This window comes from Gorilla gorilla, chromosome 15 (genome assembly GCF_029281585.2).
Source record: "Gorilla gorilla gorilla isolate KB3781 chromosome 15, NHGRI_mGorGor1-v2.1_pri, whole genome shotgun sequence".
Taxonomy (NCBI): Eukaryota; Metazoa; Chordata; class Mammalia; order Primates; family Hominidae; genus Gorilla; species Gorilla gorilla.
The window spans coordinates 123,227,612-123,251,766 of record NC_073239.2 but is presented as its reverse complement, the minus strand read 5'-3'; the positions used below and the strand labels follow the sequence as shown (position 1 = coordinate 123,251,766).

Genomic DNA, 24,155 nt, shown 5'->3' with positions numbered 1-24,155 from the left:
TAGGTATAGGAGCAGAGAATGTTTTTGGGGTGAGACCAGCCAGGGCTCAAAGGTACAGCTCGGTTCACCACGTCTGACGGTGCAAGCTGTAATCCTTGGTGGCTTCCATGTGGCATAAAGCCTGGGTTTGCACAGTATGCAAGAGTCAACATGGCTTGGTGGCTGGCCTCTAGATTTCAGAGGATGTGTGAGAAAGGCTAGGTGCCAGAAATGAGCCTACCTCAGGGTCAGAGTACACACAGAGTAATTTTTCCAGGGCAATGCTGAGGTGAAATGAAGAGTTAAATCCCCCAAAAGAGATCCCCACAAGAACACTGTGTAGTGGAGCTGTGGAAAGAAGGCCACTGGCCTCTAGAACCCAGAATGGAAGGTCCAATAGCAGCATGTGCCCCAAGCCTAGAAACGCTGTAGGCACTCAACTCTAAACTGTGACAGCAGCCGTGTTGGCTGCACCGAGAAAAGCCACATAAGCGGTTTTGCTCTCAGCCTTGCAAGCCCATAACTTGCACCGGCTGCAAGATGTGGAGTCATTGGTCACTTTGGAGGCTTAAGATCGAACGCCTGTCCTGCTAGGTTTTAGGCTTGCATAGAGCCTGTTACTCATTCATTTGGCAAATTTCTCTCTTTTAAAATGGAGATGTTTACCCAATATCTGCACCAACATCGTACCTTTGACGTAAATAAGTTCTTTCTAATTTTACAGGCTCACAGATGGAAGAAATGTGGGCATGAATCTCAGACAAGACTTTGGACTTTAAGTTAATGGTGAAACAAGTTCCGATTTAAGGGGTAGATTTCGAGGGGTAGGTATTGGGAAGAAAATGATTCCATTTTGCAGTTGAGAAAGATATAAGATTTTGGGTGATAAGAGTTATGTGGCTTCTACATATGTCCATTCAAAATCTCATGTTTGACTGTTATCCCCAATGTTGGTTGGGGTTTTGCGTTACGGGGGCGGATTCCTCATGAGTGGCTTAGCGCCATCCACTTGGTGATGAGTGAGTTCTCACATAGTTAGATCACTCAGGATCTGATGTTTAAGAGAGACTTGGATCTCCCCCTTTCCTTCTTGCCCCTGCTCACCATGTGATACTCCTGCTTCCCCTGTGCCTTTTACCATAAATATTAGGTTTCTGAAGCCCTCACCAGAAGCAGATAGCAGAACCACACTTCCTGTACAGCCTTCAAAACCGTCAGCCAAATTAGAATTTATTTTTTATAAATTTCTCATCCCCAGGAATACCTTTATAGCAAGTAAGGAATTTCTATAAGAAAGAAAGTACTGAATTTTAAAGGAGATGATGAGGGTGAAACATCAGAATGAAATTACTGACCTCATAAGTAAAGACACCAGACAGTCTCTCTCTCTCTACTTCTCTCTCTCTATTTCTCTCTCTTTCTTTCTCTCTCACACACACACATGCCCTAAATGAAAAGATCCTGTGAACAAGTAACAACATGATGGCTGCTCTGAGCCAAAAGTAGAAGCCTCAAACTAAACCTATCTTGTCAGCATCTTGATCTTGGAGTTCACAGCACTGACAAATGAAATAAAATTAGTGTTTCATGAGTCACCAAGTATGACAGTTTGTAAAGGCAGCTTAAACTGACGAAAGAAAATTTGGGGTTAAGAAGAGTAAATCTGATGTTACAATTATTTGAACATTGTGAAAGTAGCTTGGAATTGGGTTATGTGTAAAAGGATGGGTACCTTTGACATATATGAAGAAATTTGCATATTGAGGGTCATGCTGATAGACAGAAATGAGTGGTTTGGAAAATGGAGCAATAGTCATCCTTATCATAAAGTTTTTTAAAAAAAACTTGGCTGGGCAGTGATACAATATTTAGTGAAAGAGAAGCTGTGAGTAGTGAGAAATTGTGAGTAGCTGAGAATAGTTCTAAGTAAAGTGTTGAAGATATTTTGCTTGGTTCCTCCTGAGTGCTTAAAATAAGTGAGGTAGATAAATTAAAATCAGAAAAAAAAATAAAAGAAAAAGAATACAAAAGCTGAGGGCTTAGAAAATTCTCAACCTATCCATATTGCAAAAATCAGAAACTGTGTTCTACAAAGAACACTGAGTATACGGCTCAAATATCACTCAGTAAGAAGCTTAAGATACTCTATGAAAAGAAACATGTCAGGTTTTAATGAATGAGAATTGACCTGAGACAAATTTGATGAAAACTGTTAGATTTTTCAGATTTAATGGCCTGGAATAATAGAGTTACTTGGCTGCAAATGTCCACGATTCTTCTGGAAGGGAGAAAAATAAGCTTTAAATTTATTTAGAAACCATCAGACCACTGCCTTTATTTCAACAGATCAGAAAGCCTGTTTCTAAAATCTTGAGGAAGAAACCACCCAACAGAGGCTTGGGCTTGGGAGCAACCAGCAAGCCCTGTGTGTAGGGCTGCATGAGCCCTTTGAGATGGGAGCTGGGCCTAGCCGTGCCTCAGGAGCGGTGCCTCTGCCTGCAGCCTTGGAGCTGATTCTGCTGCTCGAATAAGCTGAGAAGGAAAAAGAATGTTTCAGAGAAGATTACAGTGGAGGCTTAAAGCATATGGCAATTTGTTTTCCTATGCATTGTATTTGCTGGAGACGTACCACCCATTTTACCCCCTACTTTTTTCTTTGGCAATGAAGCTTTCTATTCTATGCCTAATTCAACAGGACACAGCCGAGGCCGTATCCAGTTTGACAAGATTCAGCATGAAAGGTTCCTATCACCTGTGCCAGATGCATCACTGATATGTGGCCACCAGTTCCTTAGGTTCATATCACTTTAAGGGACCAAATACAAATGTCAATAGCATATGTCATTCTTAAACTGCAGAAATGGTGTCGAAGAAGAATGTGGAGATAAGAGAGCAGGAGGAATTATGAAAATCCAGATAGCATCTTCTCTTCTAGAGTGGAAGGTACACTAGTAATTTTATGAAACAATAAAATAGATGAAATGTGTCATCATCATGGAATGTCTCACAGTGGCAGTGCACAAATAAATTTCTAAAAATTCCATAAGGTAGGTGTGATGGATGAGGCTTATTTCCACACAGGGAGCCCATAAATACCCAGATAAGTAAGAAATCCAACACCTGGAACAAAAAATGCCTCATCTTGACATCACAAACCCATCTCAGTAAGTCCGAGGAGTAATGTGGAAATGAAACGGAAAATTCACAAACACATTTATTGTGAAATTTTTAGCACACGTTTGAACATTAAAACAGAATTGTCCACAATTTTAGGAAAACCACACCATGACAATGAGTCACTACATTCATAGAAACACCACTGAGTCAACAGAGTTCTAACTGTCAGCAGGTCAGTACTGAGGCCTCAGGAGAATCAAGGCTCTTGGGTACATTTTACAGAACCCAGAATCGAGCCACACAATCTATAGCCAAACGATCTTTGACAAACTTAACAAAAATTAACAAAAATATACACCAGAAAAAGGACACCCCATTCAATAAATGGTGCCGGGGAAATTGGAAATGAACATGTAGAAGAACAAAACTAGACCCCTACCCTCAACACATACATACTTACTCAACACAAAATGAATTAAAGACTTAGATATAAGACCTCAAAATATAAAAGTACTCAAATAAAATACCAGGACAACTCTTCTGGGCATTGGCCGAGGTAAAGAATTTATGACTAACACCCCAAAAGCACACCCAAGAGAAAAATAGGCAAATGAGACTTAATTAACCTAAAGAGATATTTCACAGCAACAGAGTGAACAGGCAAGTTGCAAAATGACAGAAAATTTTTGCACACCTTGCCTGTGACAAGGAACTAATATGAAGAATTTACAAGGAATTAAACTATACAACAACAACAACAGGAAGAAGAACCAAATAACCCTATTAAAATGAGCAAAGGACATAAGTAGACATTTCCAAAGAACACATACAAATGGATAATAAATACATAAACAATGCTCAACATCACTAACCATTAGGGAAATGCAAATTAAAACTACAATAAGATATTATCTTACAAAAGCCACAGTGACTGTTATTAAAAACTCTAAAGTATCAGATGTTGGTGAGGATGGAAAGTAACAGGAACTCATCGACACTCTAGATGAGGATGTGGATGAGGACAACCTCTATGGAAAATGGTATGGAGTCTTCCTAAAAAACTGGAAATAGAACTGCCATTTGATCCAGCAATCCCACTACGGGGTAACTACCCAAAGGAAAGTAAATCATTACTTCAAAAAGATATCCATGCTTCTATGTTTACCACAAAACTATTCTTAATAACACGCATGTCAACCTGAGTGTCCACCAACAGATGATTTTATAAAAGAACATAGCACGTATGCACAATTCATTACTAGTCAACCACAATAATAAATGAAACTGTGTCTTTTGCAGCAAGACGCCTAGAACTGGGGACAATATAATTAGTGAACTAACTCATAAACAGAAAGTCACATGTCACACATTATTATTTATAAGTGGGAGGTAACAACGTGTCCACAAGGATATGGAGAGAGAAATGATGGACACTGGAGACTTAGAAGGATGGGAGGTGGGAGGTGGAAGGTGGGAGCATGAGGAGACATTACCTAGTGGGTACAATGTACATTATTTGGGTGATAGTACCCTAAAAGCCAAGACCACAATGGAATATATCCATGTGCAAAAGTTGCACTCATAGCCCTTAAATTTATACAAATAAATGTACAAACAAAAAAATTAAAAATATAAAATAATTAACAGTTGACCAATGATCTTAAAATTAAAATTTAGACCTGGCATGGCGGCTCACGCTTGTAATCCCAGCACTTTGGGAGGTCAAAGCAGGTGGATCATGAGGTCAGGAGTTTGAGACCAGCCTGGCCAACATGGTGAAACCCCATCTACTAAAAATACAAAAATTAACCAGACGCAGTGGCAGGCACCTGTAAGCCCAGCTACTCGGGAGGCTGAGGCAGGAGAATTGCTTGAACCCAGGAGGCGGAGGTTGCAATGAGCCGAGATCACGCCACTGCACTCTAGCCTGGGTGACAGAGCAAGACTGCGTCTCAAATAAAATAAAATAAAATGTAAAAAATGATCAATAAATGAAATTACTATCAGTTGAAACTCATTAAATTTAAAGACGTTTTCTACTCAAGTAACTATAAGAACATGAATGCCAAGTTTCAGACGGGAAACTATTTTCAAATCAGATAACCAAAAATTAAATTGTAATAAGAACTCTCAGGACTCAACTGTGAAAAAAGAAAGAAACAACCCATGGATAAAATAGGCAAAGGTTTGTGCAGACATTTCATCAAATAAGATGTGCAGATCACACATAAGCATATAAACAGGCTCTTAACAAGATTTTCCATTAAAGGAATTCAAATCAAGCCCACAATGAGACACCACTATACACTTTTTAGAATGGCTGAAATTAAGAAGAAATACAGGTAATACCAATGCTGATGAGCATACCAAGTTCCTAGTGTCTACGACATTGTTAATGGGAATGCAAAATGAAACAGCTACTCTGGAAAATAATTTTTAGTTTTTTCTACAATCAAACATGCCCTTAACACATGACCTAAATATCCCACTCTTGAATTTTGCTTCAGAGAAATACAATCTTATATTCACACAAAACCTCTATTCAGATATTCAAGATATTGTGTGTGTGTGTGTTAGAAACTAAAAATAACATAAATGTCTCAAAATCTGAATGGGTGAAAAAACTAGGAAGCAACTATAAATTGAATACCATCAGCAATAAAAAATATCAAATGATCAATTCACAAACCATTACAGTTGAACTCCAGGCTTTATGCTAAGTGAGAGAAGCCAGTCTGAAAGATCAAAGGGACACAGTTGAAAGCACCACGGTCATCCTCAGGTGTCAGTGGTTTGGGCTGGGCTTTCTCTGTCTCTTTGCTGACCAGACCCAGATGTTGAGCTCTGCCACTTGCAGATGGAAAATCCTATTTTCAACCATGCACTCAGGTTTGAATTACTTCACAGACTGACCAAACAAACATGGGCTCCACTGAAGAGTGTCTGGCATTTGTTTCAACCACAAGAGAACTTTCCCCAGCTCTCCCATGTCCTTGGTTCTCTCCTGCAAGCCAGCAGCCCTGCAGTGTAGCCTGCATCTCCCATGCATCCACCCATCTCCTTCCAAGGGCCTTCCACCACACCCTCTGCTGTTTTTTTTTTTTTGACATTTAAAGATATTCTAATTGTTTTATTTAGATATAAGTCACATATAGTAAAATTCTCCTTTTTTAGGTGTACAGATCAAGAATTTTTTTTTATTTTTTATTATACTTTAAGTTTTAGGGTACATGTGCACAATGTGCAGGTTAGTTACATATGTATACATGTGCCATGCTGGTGCGCTGCACCCACTAACTCGTCATCTAGCTTTAGGTATATCTCCCAATGCTATCCTTCCCCCCTCCCCCCACCCCACCACAGTCCCCAGAGTGTGATATTCCTCTTCCTGTGTCCATGTGATCTCATTGTTCAATTCCCAACTATGAGTGGGAACATGTGGTGTTTGGTTTTTTGTTCCTGCGATAGTTTACTGAGAATGATGATTTCCAATTTCATCCATGTCTCAAACAAATTTACAAGAAAAAAACAAACAACCCCATCAAAAAGCAGGCAAAGGACATGAACAGACACTTCTCAAAAGAAGACATTTATGCAGCCAAAAAACACATGAAAAAATGCTCATCATCACTGGCCATCAGAGAAATGCAAATCAAAACCACAATGAGATACCATCTCACACCAGTTAGAATGGCAATCATTAAAAAGTCAGGAAACAACAGGCGCTGGAGAGGATGTGGAGAAATAGGAACACTTTTACACTGTTGGTGGGACTGTAAACTAGTTCAACCATTGTGGAAGTCAGTGTGGCGATTCCTCAGGGATCTAGAACTAGAAATACCATTTGACCCAGCCATCCCATTACTGGGTATGTACCCAAAGGACTATAAATCATGCTGCTATAAAGACACAAGCACATGTATGTTTATTGCGGCATTATTCACAATAGCAAAGACTTGGAACCAACCCAAATGTCCAACAATGATAGACTGGATTAAGAAAGTGTGGCACATATACACCATGGAATACTATGCAGCCATAAAAAATGATGAGTTCATCTCCCTCCGCTGTTTTTGAGAGCACTGGCAGGCTTTCAATTTTTCCACATTCTGTTTTTACTGAAGCTAGGATGTTTAGGACTTATTAAGATCATATTTTATGACTGCATTCCATTGCCCCCTCTCTCCTGGGACAGAGCTCCTAAACAAGGTTCTGCAGGTGTAGACAAAGTTGAGCTGTTTTATTCCTCAGCCTAGGAGCTGAGCGCTCAGTGGAGGGTCGGGCAGGAGCTTCCCACCTTCTCAGCACTTCGGTTATGGTGGGATGGAACCTCCGCCATAGGACAGAGCTAGGAACCAGAGACCCAATGTTCCCAGTGGCGCTGGACCCAGGGCAGAGCCTCCATCCATGAGTGGGGCTCTATGGAAGAAGTGAGTCTCTGGCTCTCAGTAGCTCTCGTCCAGCACTGAACCTCAGCATCATGTGCTGTGGGCAGGGTCAGAGGGCCAACGTACTGGCCCCTGGGGAAGAGTTTCCTCTGGTGGGAGTTGGCAGAAGGTGTCCTGTCTTCTTGGCTGCATCTGTCCGCAGTGGAGTTTACATCATGCTGAGCTGAGATGTGGAAGGAAGGAAGAGCATCTTAGATAAAATATGATGACTGGTCTTACTGAGTTTTCTAGATTTTCTTAAATAAATGTTTCTTCACTTGCTTTATGCTGTTAGATCCTTTCCAAACCCTGTAATTTTTCAAAATAATTTTCACTGGTCTCATGAGGGCATGGATTCATTGAGCCCCTCATGCTGTCAAAGAGAAATAGAACATTTTTTTCACTTTTTCAAGAACATCCATGGGTTATAAAATAATTAGTTGACATTTCTTCCAACACTTTACAGATACCATCAACTTTCCTCTTGCTTGTGAGGTTTTAACCAGAAGAATGCTGTCATCATCTTTTCTGTTCTTTTGGAAGGAATGCCCCCTCTACTCACCTCCACTTGCCTGCATATATTTCTATTTGTCTTTGCTTTTCAGCAGTTTTAATAAGATTTACCTAAATGTGTGTGGGGGAAGCAGGGGATGTTATTCTGTTGTTCTGTGTTCTCTGAGATGCATGGATTCACGGTTTACTCTGTCTCCATTTTGGGGAACACAGTTAGAAAAAATGTCAGTATGAGCCCAGAAACAAGCTTCCCTGAAGGGGGAACAGGACCACCTGGGGGCGCTCAGGACCCACTGAGCACAAGAGCCAGCCCCAGGGCAGGTGCAGATGGGGGTTAAGGTCTGGTTTCCTGTCAGCCCTGTGGCTTCCTCTCCATAAAACAGTTTCCTCTGGGGCACTTCTCTGGGTTCCTTATCCTGTTCTTCCTGTTCTTCCTGAAGAAGAAACATTTGTCGTAACAAGAGAAAAATTTTCTCACATGCACCAAAGGCAGTCACCTACAGTCACTTATTCCTGTTTCTCAATGTGAATAAATTATCAATGCTTCTGAATTCAATCAGCTAAATCTATAAAAGGTGCAGTGTTTAAGTCAACACTGCCGCCAGCTCAACAGAACTCCAGGGGTCAGTGAGCAGCAGGCAGGATAAAGTGCATGCCGGGCACTGGGGCAGAGGGTGTTAGCATCCAGTGCAAGAGAAGAAAGGCCCCGTGGTGGTCACTGTCAAGACTTCAAGCCCATAGTTCCAATTGTAGGTGACCACATTCGAAAGAAGAGAGACCTCACCAATGATTAGTGTGGATGTCAAGTCTGATAGTGCCACACTCACACCTCAGGTGATTATGAAAACATTTACCAACTCTACTATTGTCTGCTGAGAGCAGCACAGGCCTCTCAAGAAATTCCAAACTGGAATTTCCTCAATGGAACAGGAAAGGAGGCTGGCTCAGGGCTTTATAATGATTTGGTGGTGGGGTCGGGGGGTCATTTCTACTCAGGAGAAGGAGCTTGTGTGATTTAAACCTCACACTGTCAATTAGATGAGGGAGCTTCTATGATTTCTGACTAGATTTCCCATATGTGGGGGACAAGGGAGAAGAAGAATAAACCTTAATTCATCAGCAGTGAGCACCAAAATAGGACCTGACACTTTATTCTCCCTAGCAGCTTAAGAAAATGAGTGAAAAAGAGAGATGAGGGTCCACTGTGCGTGAAAAGCAAACAGATCGAAAGACAATAAAAATTTTTATTATGGTAAGCACATAATAAAAAGAAAGGGAAGAAGGAATGAGACAGGCAGGGGTGCTGAATCAATGTCCTGGGTGGGGCCTTTTCATTATCCACAGTCATCAGTTTATTCTGAAGGTCTCAGGTCAGCTTCCTGCTTCAAACTATCACAGGCCCTTATAGGGTATATAAAAATCCTTATAGGATATCCACAGTTTGTCATACTTTACTAGAGTAGTCTAATAATTAGATGAAGTTCTGAATTTAATATTCAGTTGTAATAAATATTAAAAAATACCACAATCTACAAATTAGGAAACCGAGACTATATTTTTATCAAGGGTTACAGCCATCCCATATGCTGGAAAGCATAGTTTTGGTAAAGATGAGAGAGAAAGGCACTCCCACGAAGAACGGGTTGGGCAGAAGCTTTATGCTGAACTGTTTGGCTAAACAGACTTAATCAACAGGTTACAAGAGGGGCTACTGATGTTCATGGAGGTGGTGCTGACACAGGCATACTGAACACACATGCATTTAACATGTGACCCCTGTTCAATTGCCAGTGGTGACTTAGCATTTAAATTCATTACAGTCAGGCCCTATGTGCAAATAGCAGAAGCAGAGACACAAAGGCACTCAGGGTGCAGCCTCTGTAAACAGCCAGAGCCAGGCCGTGGTCAGCAGTCTCTGATCAGGAGAAAGGTCCTGATATCAAATGTTCAATCAAAGCTGGGGTTATGGCTTGTGGAACAGGGGGTCAGTTCATCAGAGGATGGGCTGCAATTTCTTCATAGTGCTTGTCTCAGTGCCAGTGCTTACTGAGCCACTAGAGAAAAGGAATAACCTATTGGCAGTTAAAACATAGTTTATCTTTTAAGTGTAGAAGTGAGTGGCAAAATCCTTGTCTAGCAAGGCCTTAGGTCTTGTTTATAATTTGACATCTTACTGCCACTGTTCTGTCAGTCTTATGATCTCTATTTTAGCATGAGTGTTGGCCATTGCTGCGTCTAAACCACAAAGGGGAGTAGGTATAACGAGGTGTGTCTGATCTCTTGTTTAGTCATGGTTGGAAACAGTTTTTGGATTTTTAGGGGGTTCCCTAGGCCAAGAGATGGACTATTTAAGCAGTCGTGGGTTTTAGGGATTTATTTTTAGGTTACAGTTTATAAATATGAACCCAACTATTGACTTTCTGCAATTTCACTGCTGTGTTGTGATTGAAAGTACCTGGTAAAATTCCTTCCAAAGTGGTTCAAGAGCAATATTCTACCCTGATGTTTCTTACAATAGATATAATTCCTTGCTTTAATGTTATTAGAGGCTATTGAAAAGATGTAGGGAAATGATGGTTTAATCTGTTGATGAATAGTGTGGGTAAAATGCAGTCATCACTTTCAATACTTTGTCATGCATGCATGTAATAGGACAGAGGTGAGCACTGGGGGTAAATCTCTAAATGTATGGGCCTTCCAGCTACCAAATAATAGGCTAATAACTGATGTCTCCCTGAGGGTGTTAACTATAAGACTCTCTTGCTAGGGAGAGAATCTTTGGCCAAGGAAGTTCAAGATTTTCGTAAGGTTTGGACAATTTTAGTTTAAGGATGACAGTTTTCTTCAACATTTTCAGAAGATTGTGGATGGGACGGATGCTGTGTTATATACATAATGCTAATGCCTTCCATATTTAGATAATATTATAAACAAGTATAAGACTGCTTGCTTGATGTGATGACCCACTACTATATGTATACTTTCAGTTGTTATGCTATGTCATTTTCCTTCAGGTTTTTACTTTCCAAGTTATATTAGTCAGGTCTCTAAAATGTAGGAGTGCATATAAAATTTGTTATTTTGTTGTGCATTTTTATGTGTTCCAGAAGATGTGAGAAATTTCTTTGTGTGAAGAGCATCCCAAAGTCAAGCCCTCCTCTAGAACAGGTGTTTAATCCTTGTCTTTGGCTTATTGATGAGCTCTGTTGACTGCAATAACTTCTGCCATCCAGGCCGACTTTACATCACATAGAGGAACAAATTCTGAATGAAAGTTTGCTCTACTCAATTGAGTGCATAACCTCCAGTTTGGTTACTGATGTATAATGCATCAGAGATGACAATAGATAAAGGATTTCAATGGGAATCTAATCTAAAAGATGTAAACAAATTTTCATAATTTAGATAAAATTGCTGTGAGCACACTGCTGCTATTCAGCCATGTCTCCTGTCTATCACACTGAATCCACACTAACTTTGACCTAAAAGTTAGCATTTGTTCTCATGTTCAGAATTGTTATTTTTATCGTAATGTCTCTAGATGATTACATGTGGCTATGTTGGCCATCAGTAAAGGAAAGCTATTTTAACTGAATGAAAATGAGAGAAAGCACACAACCTAATGTAATGGAAGTCAGGACATGAGTGTCTCCAGGCTTTTGTGTTTCAAGTGTTCCTGCACCCGGGGATTTCTTTTCTCAATTGTACTCAGAGCAACACCCAAAATGTTCATTTCCTCTCCCATCCACTCTTATCATCTGTTTTTATGTCAGTTAGCTTCGAATTTTTGACCCCTGCTGCATTCAAGTAGCTGCAAATAAGCATGATTTCATTGTTTTTTATAGCTACATAGTATTCCACTGTGTATAAGAACCATGTTTTCTTTATCCAGTCTATAACGGATGGACATTTAGGTTGATTCCATGTCTATGGTACTGTGAATTGCACAGTGATACACACGTGAGTGGATGTGTTTTTTTGTTACAATAATTTGTTTTCTTTTGAGCATATACCCAGTAATGAGATTGCTGAGGGGAATGGTAGCTCTGTTTTAAGTTATTTGAGAAATCTCTAGATTGATTTCCACAGTGCTTTGGCCAAGTTACATTTTCACCAAACGTATGTAAGTGGCGCTTTTCTCTGTAGCCTTGCCTGCATCTGTTAATTTCTGATCTTCTAGTGATAGCAATTCTGACATGTGTTAGATAGTATGTGATTGGGTTTTGATTTACACTTATCTGATGATTGAGGATGCTGAGCATTTTTGTATGTTAGTTGGCCACTTCTATGTCTGTATTTGAGAAGTTTCTGTGCACGTCTCTTCCCCATTTTTAATGGGGTTATTTGATTTATGCTGCTGATTTAAGTTCCATATAGATTACTGCCTTGCACACATGGAGAAAGCCAGTATTGAAAACCAAATAGAAAAACATAATCACTTATAGGTATAGACATACTGAATTTGGAATGGTCATGGCTTGCATGTTGGTATTGAAATGGGACAGCAACTTTGGAAAATGGTCTTCACAGAAAACCTCATACACAAGTGTACCTAGTGTCACCACTTACAGTAGTCGAATGGAGAATACAACTCAAGTGCCCATCGACTGCCATAGGGATGAAGACGCCGCGGTGTGTCTGTGTGTCCGTAACCCACAGGGATGAAGACGCCGCGGTGTGTCTGTGTGTCTCTAACCCACATGGACGAAGATGCCGCGGTGTGTCTGTGTGTCTCTAACCCACAGGGACGAAGACGCCGCGGTGTGTCTGTGTGTCTGTAATGCAGCTTTAAAGAGGAGTGAAGCACTGACATAGGCTGCAACTTGGATGAGCCTTGAAAACATTGGGTGAGTGAACTGAGGGAGACGCGGAAATCCACATCCCTAATTGTCCCATTGACATGAAGCACGCAGAGCAGGAAAATCCCAGATCACAGGAGGTCAGGGGAAGGGAAACAGAGAGTGAGCACTTAATGGAGGTGAGGTTTCCTTTTCTGTGATGAAAATGTTCCCAAACCAAATAGTGGAAATGGTTGCACAGCACTGTGAATGTGTAAAGTATCACTGACCCATACACTTACCAAGGGCTGAAATGGTAAGTTTTATGTTACGTGTATCTCAACACAATAAAAATGAGTGCCACATTTTGTTTAGCATATCAACGACAATAACAGTTCAGGTAAATGCTGGATTCCTCATCACAACCAGTGTTTCCTGATGGAGCTGGATTCAGGGGAGGGACTGGAGTGGATTGGGTGCACAGGTCATGAAGGCAGCAAAAATTCCAACCCACTCCTCAAGAGTCCAGTCACCACCTCCAGATCTATGTCCAAAAAACAGCTCTTCCTGTGGCTGACCTACGTGAGCAACAAGCACATAACCATGTTTTTTGTTGTTGTTGTTTTGTTTTGTTTTGTTTTTAGACAGAGTCTTGCTGTGTCACCCAGGCTGGAGTGCAGTGGTGCAATCTCAGCTCACTGCAATCTCTGCCTCCTGATTTCAAGTGATTCTCCTGCCTCAGCCTCCCAAGTAGCTGAGACTACAGGCACTCACCACCATGCCCAGCTAATATTTGTATTTTTAGTAGAGACGGGGTTTCACTATGTTGGCCAGGCTGTTCTTGAACTCCTGACTTCGTGATCCACCCGCCTCGGCCTACCAAAGTGCTGGGATTACAGGCGTGAGTCACCGCACTCAGCCACAACCATGTATTTTTAAGCAAAAGACACAGTGAGGGGACATCAGTGTGAGCCCAGACACAAACCTCCCTATGCGGGTTCACAGGACAGCAGGGGGTGCTGAGGACAGAGGCGGGCACTCAGGAACCAGCAGGGAAACCCAGGGGGCACTTGGCACTTCATGGGGGCTCAGGACCATTGTGGGCTCAGTGGTCAGGCAGGCTCAAGGCTCAGCATCAGGGCAGGTGCAGCAGGCAGGGAAAGGCCCTGGAGACGGGGTTTAGTGTCACCTTCTCACTGCGCGACTGGACACCCTCTACTACATCTATTCTAATGTGTATGAGTACTTATGAGTTTAGAAAATAACATTGATATTATAAATCTATAGCCATATGTGGGTGCATCAAGTTACCCTCTTCAACCTATGTGGACCCTGTTCATCAGGAATAAGTCCCTGCATTTGAGGACCTTATAAACTAATAATTATGTAGAATCACTTTCTTTTTCAGTCTCATTTCCTCCCTCTTTCTCTCTCTCACACACACTGACAAACACGCTGGGTGCTATAACTTTAATTACCTGATGTGTTACAAAAATTGATTCATTTGGAACTTAACCAGTTTAGCTGTTGTTCACACTGTTATGTAAAAAAGATCCCTAACTGACTTCTACCTGGTAAGAAGAGGGAAGGCGTTGGAAGGTGAAATTGCAGGAGAAAAAGAAAATTGTGAAACGGATTAATTCGTTTTCTCTATGAATGGTGATTAGGTCAATATTTTTCAAACGGTGAACATATTGTGTGAAGATTATTTGTCAATATTATCTCATTAAAACTGTTACAAATAAAAGTGTATAATTTGGTAAAAAAAAAAAATGAAGAGAGAAATAAAAATAATACAAGAAAAGTCATGAACTCCTGAATCCACACGTGAGTTAACCCTCAGGTTTTCTATGTTACTTAGAAAAACACTAAGATACAGCCAAATAATATCATGATATCTTTATAAGAAGAGGGTTTTGTAACCCTCACTCGGAATTTCTAGCTCTGTCCTAGAGTTAATTTAGGGAGCAGTCAGATCCAGCTGTGAGAAACACCGGCCAGACAGTGAGACTGGCTTTTACCAGATGTGAGCTCTTAGACATGTCACATGGCCCTTCCGTGCTTGGGGGTTTACCTTCACATCTGTAAATGAAGGAAACTTTGACTCCCACAGAACATACTTCATGTGCATCTATAAGTAGAAATGCTAATGAGAATTAATTATTTATGAAGTATAATCACTCACATCAACTCTGGGACACAGCCTACACTGAGGCATCCCTTCCAGAACTCACTATATAGTAGGAGACATGCAAATAGGGCCCTCCCTCTGCCTATGAAAACCAGCCCAGCCCTGACCCTGCAGCTCTGGGAGAGGAGCCCCAGCCCTGAGATTCCCAGTTGTTTACATTCAGTGATCAGCACCGAACACAGAGGACTTGCCATGGAGTTTGGGCTGAGCTGGGTTTTCCTTGTTGCTATTTTAAAAGGTGATTCATGGAGAACTAGATAGATTGAGTGTGAATGGACATGAGTGAGAGAAACAGTGGATTTGAGTGGCAGTTTCTGACAAGAGTGTCTCTGTGTTTGCAGGTGTCCAGTGTGAAGTGCAGCTGGTGGAGTCTGGAGGAGGCTTGGTACAGCCTGGGGGGTCCCTGAGACTCTCCTGTGCAGCCTCTGGATTCACCTTCAGTGACTACTACATGAGCTGGGTCCGCCAAGCTCCAGGGAAGGGTCTGGAGTGGGTCTCTGGTATTAATTGGAATGGTGGTAGCACAGGTTATGCAGACTCCGTGAAGGGCCGATTCACCATCTCCAGAAACAACGCCAAGAACTCCCTGTATCTGCAAATGAACAGTCTGAGAGCTGAGGACACAGCCTTGTATTACTGTGCGAGAGACACAGTGAGGGGAAGTCAGTGAGAGCCCAGACACAAACATCCCTGCAGGAAGACAGGAGGGGCCTGGGCTGCAGAGGGCGCTCAGGACACATTAAGAACACAGTAAACTCAGGGACCAGGTGCCCAGGGAGGTTAAGGGCTGGTTTCCTTTCAGAGACTTAGCTGTTTCTTCATCTAACAGTTTCCCCAGAACCCTGCCTAGATTTGTGATCTGTATCTGCTCAAACTATCTGTGTCACCTTCCTCACCTGTGACTTTGAGGAAGCTTAGTGTGGACACTCCAGTGGGTGGAGAGATCTTGGTGACAGCAATTGTGTGTTCTGTCTAGGCGTGTCTATGGCTAGCCATCAGGAACGACAGGCTGGAATTCTTGGAAAGAGGCACACCTGCCATCCATCAGGAAATTTTGTTGTCTTCTGTTCTCCTAGAATTAAATCAGGCACACCCAGGTTAACTAGTACTATCTTCCTAGCTTGAGAAAATTAATGGTGGGCTTGAATAACACCTATATGAAATCATCAGAGCAACACCTAGATTCGAGTCTCATTTAATAATTGAGACTATGTTCTAGCCAAGGAGACACATAAAACTGGTGATTGCCGTGGTCAGTTCACATCGTATATTTGTCAGTAGAATCTGGCTGATTATAAACAGCTTTGCCAACACGTGTGTTAGTACTGGTCTTTGGAGAAGCACGTTCTATGACTGGATTAGGTTTGTGTACAGTTTCCTAAGGAACCGGTCCACGCTTTTGAGAGGAAATGCAGAGGGGGTGGAGGCTGGGGAAGCTGAAGGCATATGAGGGAAGTTGGTCCCTGAGTGAAGGAGAGAGGGAGGATAACTCAGTGGAACTTCCTTAAACTTCTGTGCTGGTCTAGGAAGGTCCAGCAAGGTCACTGAGTCGGATTCGTGTCAAAGTTTCCCATCGGAGACCCCCGTGACTCCCAGCAGTGGCTCTGCTCAGATCAGCACAGAGCTCGTTCTTCTCCTGAGAGTGGAGCAGAGGACGTGGCTCCAGCACCAGCCGTGGCATGGACCTCAGAGAACAGCCCCAGGCACCTGAGTCAGGTGCATTGTGTCCCCTGCAGGTGGACGGAGGGAGGTGCTGACTCAGGGCCCACACGCTGTGGGTTCTATACAGAACACACACTTTTACTTAATTTCTGTGGATGACATAGAAATAAACATACAGTCTGTAAACAATGGTGATTCCTACATTTACCTTGAGTGCTTTATTCTTTGATTCTGCAGAATGTCCTGGCATGGTGTTGCCTTTCTCATGTGGAAGTGTAACATAGGTTGAGGACATGTGTTCCCCACTTTCAGTGTTTTCCTCCATGTACAGAGATCCTGAGTGGAGTACAGCTGACCCTCCTTCCACACTGTTCCTCTCCTCCCCACGGGAACAGCAGATAATTACCTGAGGCTGAATCTGAGGTGGGATCTGTCCTGTGCACCTCAGAGCCTGCAGAGACCCCCGGCTGCAGATTCATGGAGTCAGGTGTTTGTGCATGTGGGAATCTCGAGCTGTGCTGTTGTCAGTGAATGCTGCTTAGAACTAATTGTGGGTTCAGAATTAGGACACCCCCGGATCTATCACACCTCAGCTCATTCTGCCACTCATCATCTTCAGAAATTCTGAATGTGGTTCAGTTTACATTTTTGTGATGTACTGTTCTCATTTCATTTAGTTGTGAGTTTGGTTAGCAGAAAGTGCTACCATTTATGTGTCCCAACCTGATGAAGCTAATTTGCTTCACGAGAAGTTAGGAGGCTCCTGAATCTTATCCTAAGCCTGTCTCTCTGCACTTTCCTTTAAAATTCAGTTTTACCTGGAATTCTGTTGTGTTGATTTAGCCAGTTTTCCCCATACTGAGTGTCTGATTTTCCTGGATATCTGATCAGTTTCCTTGTCCTTCACCATAACCTGGGTGACATCTGATCACCCTGGGCTAACTTCAACAAAAATCCTGGCAGGCTGCCTTAAGCAGGATTTACCTCACTCCTGATGTTTCTTCTTGGTGATTTTCCATCCTGTGCCCCAACCCTGCTGCATGCCTATAAATCCTCACGTTCTCACTCTGTATTTGGAGTTCTGCTGAATCTCTCCCTCACTGCAAAATCCCACTGCCCTGGTCCCTACACCTATCATGAGGGCCCCGGATGAAGTCTTCCTTACTGTGCTGGAACAAGTGTCTTCGTATATACATTTTTTCTTTAACAAATCAACCTTTAGTATTTCCTAATTGATCAAGGAACCTCAAACATTGCATGAAAGCGAGGATCTCCATTTTACTATAATGGGTGTTTTGTGAATTTCAGTTTCCATGTGTGGTGTCCAGAAGTCCTGGGCACCAACGATTGTGCTTCTCTGTCCAATTCTTTGATTCTGAAACCCGGGAGTCATCTGAACATGAGTAAATAGGTGATTTTTTTCACTATTTAGTGACTGCCTTATTTCATTTACCCTGAAGCTTCACGAACACATTGATGAAAAGTAGATAGAGAACTTGTTTGGAAATGCAAGATTTATAGTAGACGTAACCACCTATATGATTCTGGAGGTTTTCTTAGTGTTCCAAGAACCAGATGTTTTTCCCACCACAGGACAAAGATGAGAATCTCCACGCTGTGAGGATAGAGGACAGGCAGGGCAGTGTGAGGACAAAAGGGGCTGTGGTCACGTCCAGCGTGTTCTCTCGAGCAATGCCTCCAGCTCTTTCCTCACTCTGTGGTATTTGTCAGATGGGAAACATACCTCAAATTTATATTTGACATATTGATGGAAGTCCAGGCAAGAGGCATCTGAAAGCTTATTTCTGAACCTGCTTCTGTAAGGAATGCCCATATCCCTTGGTCTCTTTCCTCTTTCTTAACTCCATTGGCTCCCTTCCCCTCCTGCACACACCCACTGACGTTTATGGCGACTTCCCCACACCCTTCACTGTAGTACCATTTTCTTGGGCTCCTGGGAAACCCAACAGCTTTAGCTAAACTTACAGCTATGGTACACCCATAGGCCCCTCGGGAGGCTCTCAGTTTCACTCCTACAGTCTCCCCGGCTGCTCCTTGGGGTCCTAACCTGGCCATCTCTACCCTCTCTGCTGAGTCTGGCCATCCATTGAACGTCCCTGCTGCCCTCTAATCTGGATTTGTGTACAGTAGAAGGTTAACTCAGCAGACCTGGATTGTTTAAACCCTGCACATTCCTGAAAAACATTGCTCATTTATGGCTCTCCGTTACCTCCTGATGAGAACTCTGAGCGCTTAAAATGCTATATGCCAGATAACAGTGTCTGTGGTTGTCTGCAGCCTTGGGACCTGTAGTACACATTTAATCACAGTGCTTTGTAGTGAATGCCAGCTATTTTTTTTTCCTGGGAGGGGGCTATTGTCTGAGTATTGTGGTCAGTTGAAATGCCTAACCTTGTTTTCACTCTAACTCTCTACTTTGAATCTTCCCTGTTTGTCTCTTTAATCACCTAGCCTTGCTTCTCATGTAAATAAGACTCTCTCTAGCTGGGAAAGCTGGACAAACTCCAATTGACCCCTTAATTTACAAGACACTAAGGGCTCCTCACCCAACCCCCTTCCGTAAGGAGTTGGCCTGTGTAAACAGATTCTCAGCATTTCAAAGGAGCCCAGTTAACTGATAAGGTACTAGCACCAACAATGTATGAAGTTCCCAGGATTTTTCTCAAGGAGATAACAACATAAAGCCTTGAGTTCATGCCCGGCATAACCCCTATATCTAATTATAATGAAAGATTTAGAGCCCTGCACCTGGTACTGTTGCTCTTTTTGTAACCATTTGTCTTTTAAATTGTTTATCTCTCTGTAACCATTTTGCTTCTTTTGATTCTTGCATGTTTTTACTTCTGTAGAATTATTGCACTTGAGTTCCCCTCCGCTTCCTAAACCTAGGTATAAAAGTTAATCAAGCCCCTTCCTCAGGGCCGAGAGAATTTTGAGCATTAGCCATCTCTTTGGCTGCTGGCTTAATAAAGGACTCTTAATTCATCTCAAAGTGTGGCGTTTTCTCTACCTCGCCTGGGTACAACATTTTTGGAGGCCCCAGCGAGATATTAACACCACTGGGCGAGAGCCACTCTCGCTCCGGGCTCCCCCGGAAGGATGGCCAGCTCGGAGGGGGGGCACCACCTGAGGAAAGAATATTCAGGTCCCCAAAGAGTGACCGCCTTCCAGAGGAGAGCGGATCGACCACTGTGTCAGCGCCCTAAAATTCAACATCTGAGTCCTCAGCTTCTGACCCCGGGGTCAGGTAGGTCAGATTTGACTTCGTTTCTGGTAAGAGGGGAGCGGCCCTGATGAGGGCATCCCTCTTTTGACTCAGCCCATTACTCTAGGATGCTAGTGGGTTGAGCCTTCGTTTTCTGGTAGGCGCCTTTGTATCTTGGTTTGGGTGGGAAGTGGTCCTGACGAGGACCCTCCCTTGACTTAGCTCAAGGCCCAGGACGCTGGAGAGCTAAGCCTCGGTTTCTGGCAGACCTCTCTCTCTCTCTCTCTCTCTCTCTCTCTCTCTCTCTCTCTCTGCCTCTCTCTCTCTCTCTCTTTTCTATCTTCCATCCTTCTTTTGTTCAGGTTTCTTGGAGAATCTCCGGGAAAGGAAAAAAAAAAAAAAAAAAAAACAACTGTTACAAACTCTGTGTAAATGGTGTGTGAATGTGGTAGGACAAAGGCTTGCGTTTGTCTTCCAGTTTGTAGCTCCACGGCGAAAGCTACGGAGTTTGAGTGGGCCCTCACCTGCGGTTCCGTGGTGACCTCATAAGGCTTAAGGCAGCATCGGGCATAGCTCGATCCGAGCTGGGGGTTTATACTGGCCTGCCAATGCTAAGAGGAACCCAAGTCCCCTCACGGGGAGTGGCCAGGCAGGCATCTAAATGATCCCATCACGGGACCCCCTTCCCTTGTCTGTCTAATAGAGAAGGTAAAACAGGAAAACTGTCATCATTGTTTACATGCCCTAGGGTCAATTGTTTGTTTTATGTTTATTGTTTTGCTCGGTGTCTATTGTCTTGTTTAATAGTTGTCAAGGTGTTACATGTCAGGACATCGATATTGTCCACGACGTCTGGGTAAAAATTTCTTCAAGGTCCTTAGTGCTGATTTTTTGTCACAAGAGGTTAAATTTCTCATCAATCGTTTAGACTGGCCACCACAGTCTTGTCTTTTCTGTCATAAACAAGTAAGGTGTTGTTACGGAAAAGAGTGTGGAGAACATTCACCTGATCGGAATTTCTGGCACCATGAAGGTTGCGGGTATTTAGATTGTCTAAACTGAACTGGCGGTGGGTTCAAAACAGCCACCCTGAAGACCTTCTTGCCCACCTCTTCTGTCATTCTGTAACTTTTCCTGTGCCCTTAAATAGGACCTTGTGTAAGGAAACCTACGCCCGTCATGCTTTACTTCGTTTAGACTCCCATTCTGTTCCCCTGTGGCTACTTTCTCATCTTAAGGACGATCCGAGTGGTCCTTTTCCCCCTCGTCCCTGCCCCCTACCCCGCACATCTCGTTTTCCAGTGCAACAGCAAGTTCAGCGTCTCCAAGACTTCGCTCTGCTCTCACTCCTTGAACCCTTAAAGGAAAAAGCTGAATTTGAAATGTTTGCCTTTGAATCGTGGAGACATAAAAAATATTTAGGATATAGGTCTAGAGGAAGATGAAGAGGGAGAATGCCTAGATCGAACCGGCCCAGGAGACCTTGGGCTGGCCTCCAATCCCCCTCCCTCAATCTTAAAGCTACAGCAATGTGGCAAGTGGTGTTAGCTGTTGTGGTTTTTCTGTTCTTTCTGATCATGTTAATTCTGTTTTTCCGACACTCCAGCCCCCCAGGGAAAGAGTTTCTCTGCTGGTGTTGGATCTGATATCTCTGCTCAAGACTTTGCTAAATTGCCTTTAAATAATAATAATAATAATAAATGGGAAACACTTCCTCCCGGCCCTGTAAGGGTTGGAGCCCTCTCCAGTGTATGCTGGAAAATTTTTCTCTTGGTTTCTCAGAGGACTATGGAGTCCGCCTTAGAAAAGGCAAGGTCTGGACACTCTGTGAACTAGAATGGCCAAAGTTTGCAGTTGGATGGCCCCGTGCAGGGTCATTAAATCCTACAATTGTTCAAGCCGTGTGATGGGTTGTTACCGGCACTCCCGGCCACCCTGATCAGTTTCCCTATGTCGATCAGTGGCTAAGTTTGATTAGGAATCCTCCTGCATGGCTCTGCTCATGTGCCATTCGCAATTCCACCTCCAAAGTCCTCCTGAGCCAGGCCGCGTTTTTGCCTCAACCCTCCGCCAGTGGGGCTCCGCCTGTTTGGCCTCCCTCTGAAGAAGAGGAGAGTCTTCCTCACCCAGTTCCACCGCCTTACAGCCAGCCTGCTCCCTTGGCGTCATCCCGTGTCTCTTGGACTGCGTCCCCTGTGGGCTCACCGCCCATTGCCTTGCGGCTGCGACCGCAGGGGGAGGAAGCAGCCCCTCCAGTCCCACTGAGAGAGGCGCAAGTCCCGCGGGTGATGAGCGCTCAGCCCCCTTCCTGCTTTATGTCCCTTTTTCTACTTGTGACTTGTACAATTGGAAAACCCATAATTGTGACTTGTACAATTGGAAAACCCATAATTGTGACTTGTACAATTGGAAAACCCATAATCCTCACTTCTCTGAAAAGCCTCAGGCTTTGACCTCACTGATGGAGTCCGTGCTCCGGACCCATCGACCCACCTGGGATGACTGCCAACCGCTCCTTTTAACTCTGTTTACCTCTGAGGACGGGGAGCGTATCCGAAGAGAGGCCAGAAAGCACTTCCTTGCCTCAGCCCGTAGGCCGGAGGGGGAAGCTAGACACCTCCTGGAGGAGGTCTTTCCCTCCACCTGGCCTAATTGGGACCCAGATTCCTCAGGTGGAAGGAGAGCTTCGGACGATTTCCACCAGTATCTCCTCGCGGGTATTAAAGGAGCCGCTTGGAAGCCCATAAACTTGTCTGAGACAACTGAAGTTGTCCGGGGGCCCTGATGAGTCACCAGGGGTGTTTTTAGAACCTCTCCAGGAGGATTATCGAATTTATACCCCTTTTGACCTGGCGGCTTCCGAGAATAGCCGTGCTCTTAATTTGGCATTTGTGGCTCAGGCAGCCCCAGATATTAGGAGAAAACTCCAAAAACTGGAAGGATTTGCTGGGATGAATATCAGTCAGCTTTTAGAATAGCCCAGAAGGTTTTTGAAAACCGAGAATTTGAAAAACAAAAACAAGCGACACAGGCAGCTGAAAAAGCTACCGATAAAGCATATAAAAGACAAGGAAAAATCTTGGTAACAGCTATCCAAGAGGGCAGAAAGGAAAGGCCCGCATTCCAGAAAAATGGCCAAGGAACCTCGGGTTCCCACCAGAAAAGTGAAAGAGGTGAACAGGCCCCTCTAGGAAAACACCAATGTGCCTATTGCTAGCAGATTGGGCATTGGAAAAAGGAGTGCCCGTTACTGCCAAAAGAAAAATCTGAAAACAAAAAGGTTCTCACCCTGGCCGCAACAGAAGAGCCTGATGATTGATGGGGCCAGGGCTCCCTTGCTCTCGGCCCCCAGGAGCCCATGGTAACTGCTACAGTGGGGGGCCAGCCTGTACGTTTCCTAGCAGACACCGGGGCAGAGCACTCGGTACTGCAGACTCCCTTGGGCAGTGTCTCAAATAAAAAAATTGCTGTACAAGGGGCAACTGGAGCTATTCAAGAATATCCTGTCACACACTCCCGAGAAGTAAACTTGGGACAGAAAAGAGTGACACACTCTTTTCTAGTAGTTCCAGAGTGTCATATTCCTCTCCTTGGACGTGACCTACTCCATAAGTTACAGGCCTCAATCTCCTTTTCAGCTCAGCAGGCTCATCTCACACTAGGAAATGCAACTTCCCCCACTGCCCAACTCTTGCTAACTACCCCTCTGTCAGAAGAATACCTTCTGGTTTCACCGTCATAATCACCGGAGGAGAATACTAATACTCTTTTGTTAGACCTACAGACACTTTTCCCCCAAGTTTTGGCCGAGTTTTGGCCGAGTCAAACCCTCCCGGACTGGCTAAACACCATCCGCCAGTAGTTATAGAACTCTTGGCCACTGCCATACCGGTCCAGGTAAAGCAATACCCCACAAGTCAGCGGGCTAGAGAGGGGATTAATCCCCACATTCAACGACTGTTACAAGCTGGCATACTTACCCCATGCCAGTCTGCCTGGAACACGCCATTTTTGCCGGTCCAGAAACCTGAAACAAATGATTACTGGCCAGTACAAGACTTAAGGAAAGTTAATAAATGGACTGTTGCTGTCCACCCAACCATTCCTAATCCCTATACTCTACTCACCAAAGCATGTTCAATTGGAACCCCTGGCTGACTACTTTAATCACTGGTTTAGCTGGACCCATCATCATCATATTATTGAGTTTAATTTTTGGCCCTTGTATATTAAATTGGTTCCTTGATTTTGTAAAACAACGC

The 24,155-nt window shown here is 43.5% G+C and overlaps 2 gene segments (V, D, J or C); both read left to right on the top strand.

Annotated features, from left to right (window-relative positions):
* Positions 1 to 24,155, top strand: part of LOC101143562 (immunoglobulin heavy constant mu-like) — a 352,381-nt gene that overhangs the window by 9,779 nt on the left and 318,447 nt on the right.
* Positions 15,128 to 24,155, top strand: part of LOC101124180 (immunoglobulin gamma-1 heavy chain-like) — a 411,893-nt gene continuing 402,865 nt past the window's right edge. The window contains 2 exon segments of the C gene segment in view: positions 15,128 to 15,243; positions 15,347 to 15,657. Coding sequence covers positions 15,198 to 15,243; positions 15,347 to 15,657 — 357 coding nt within the window.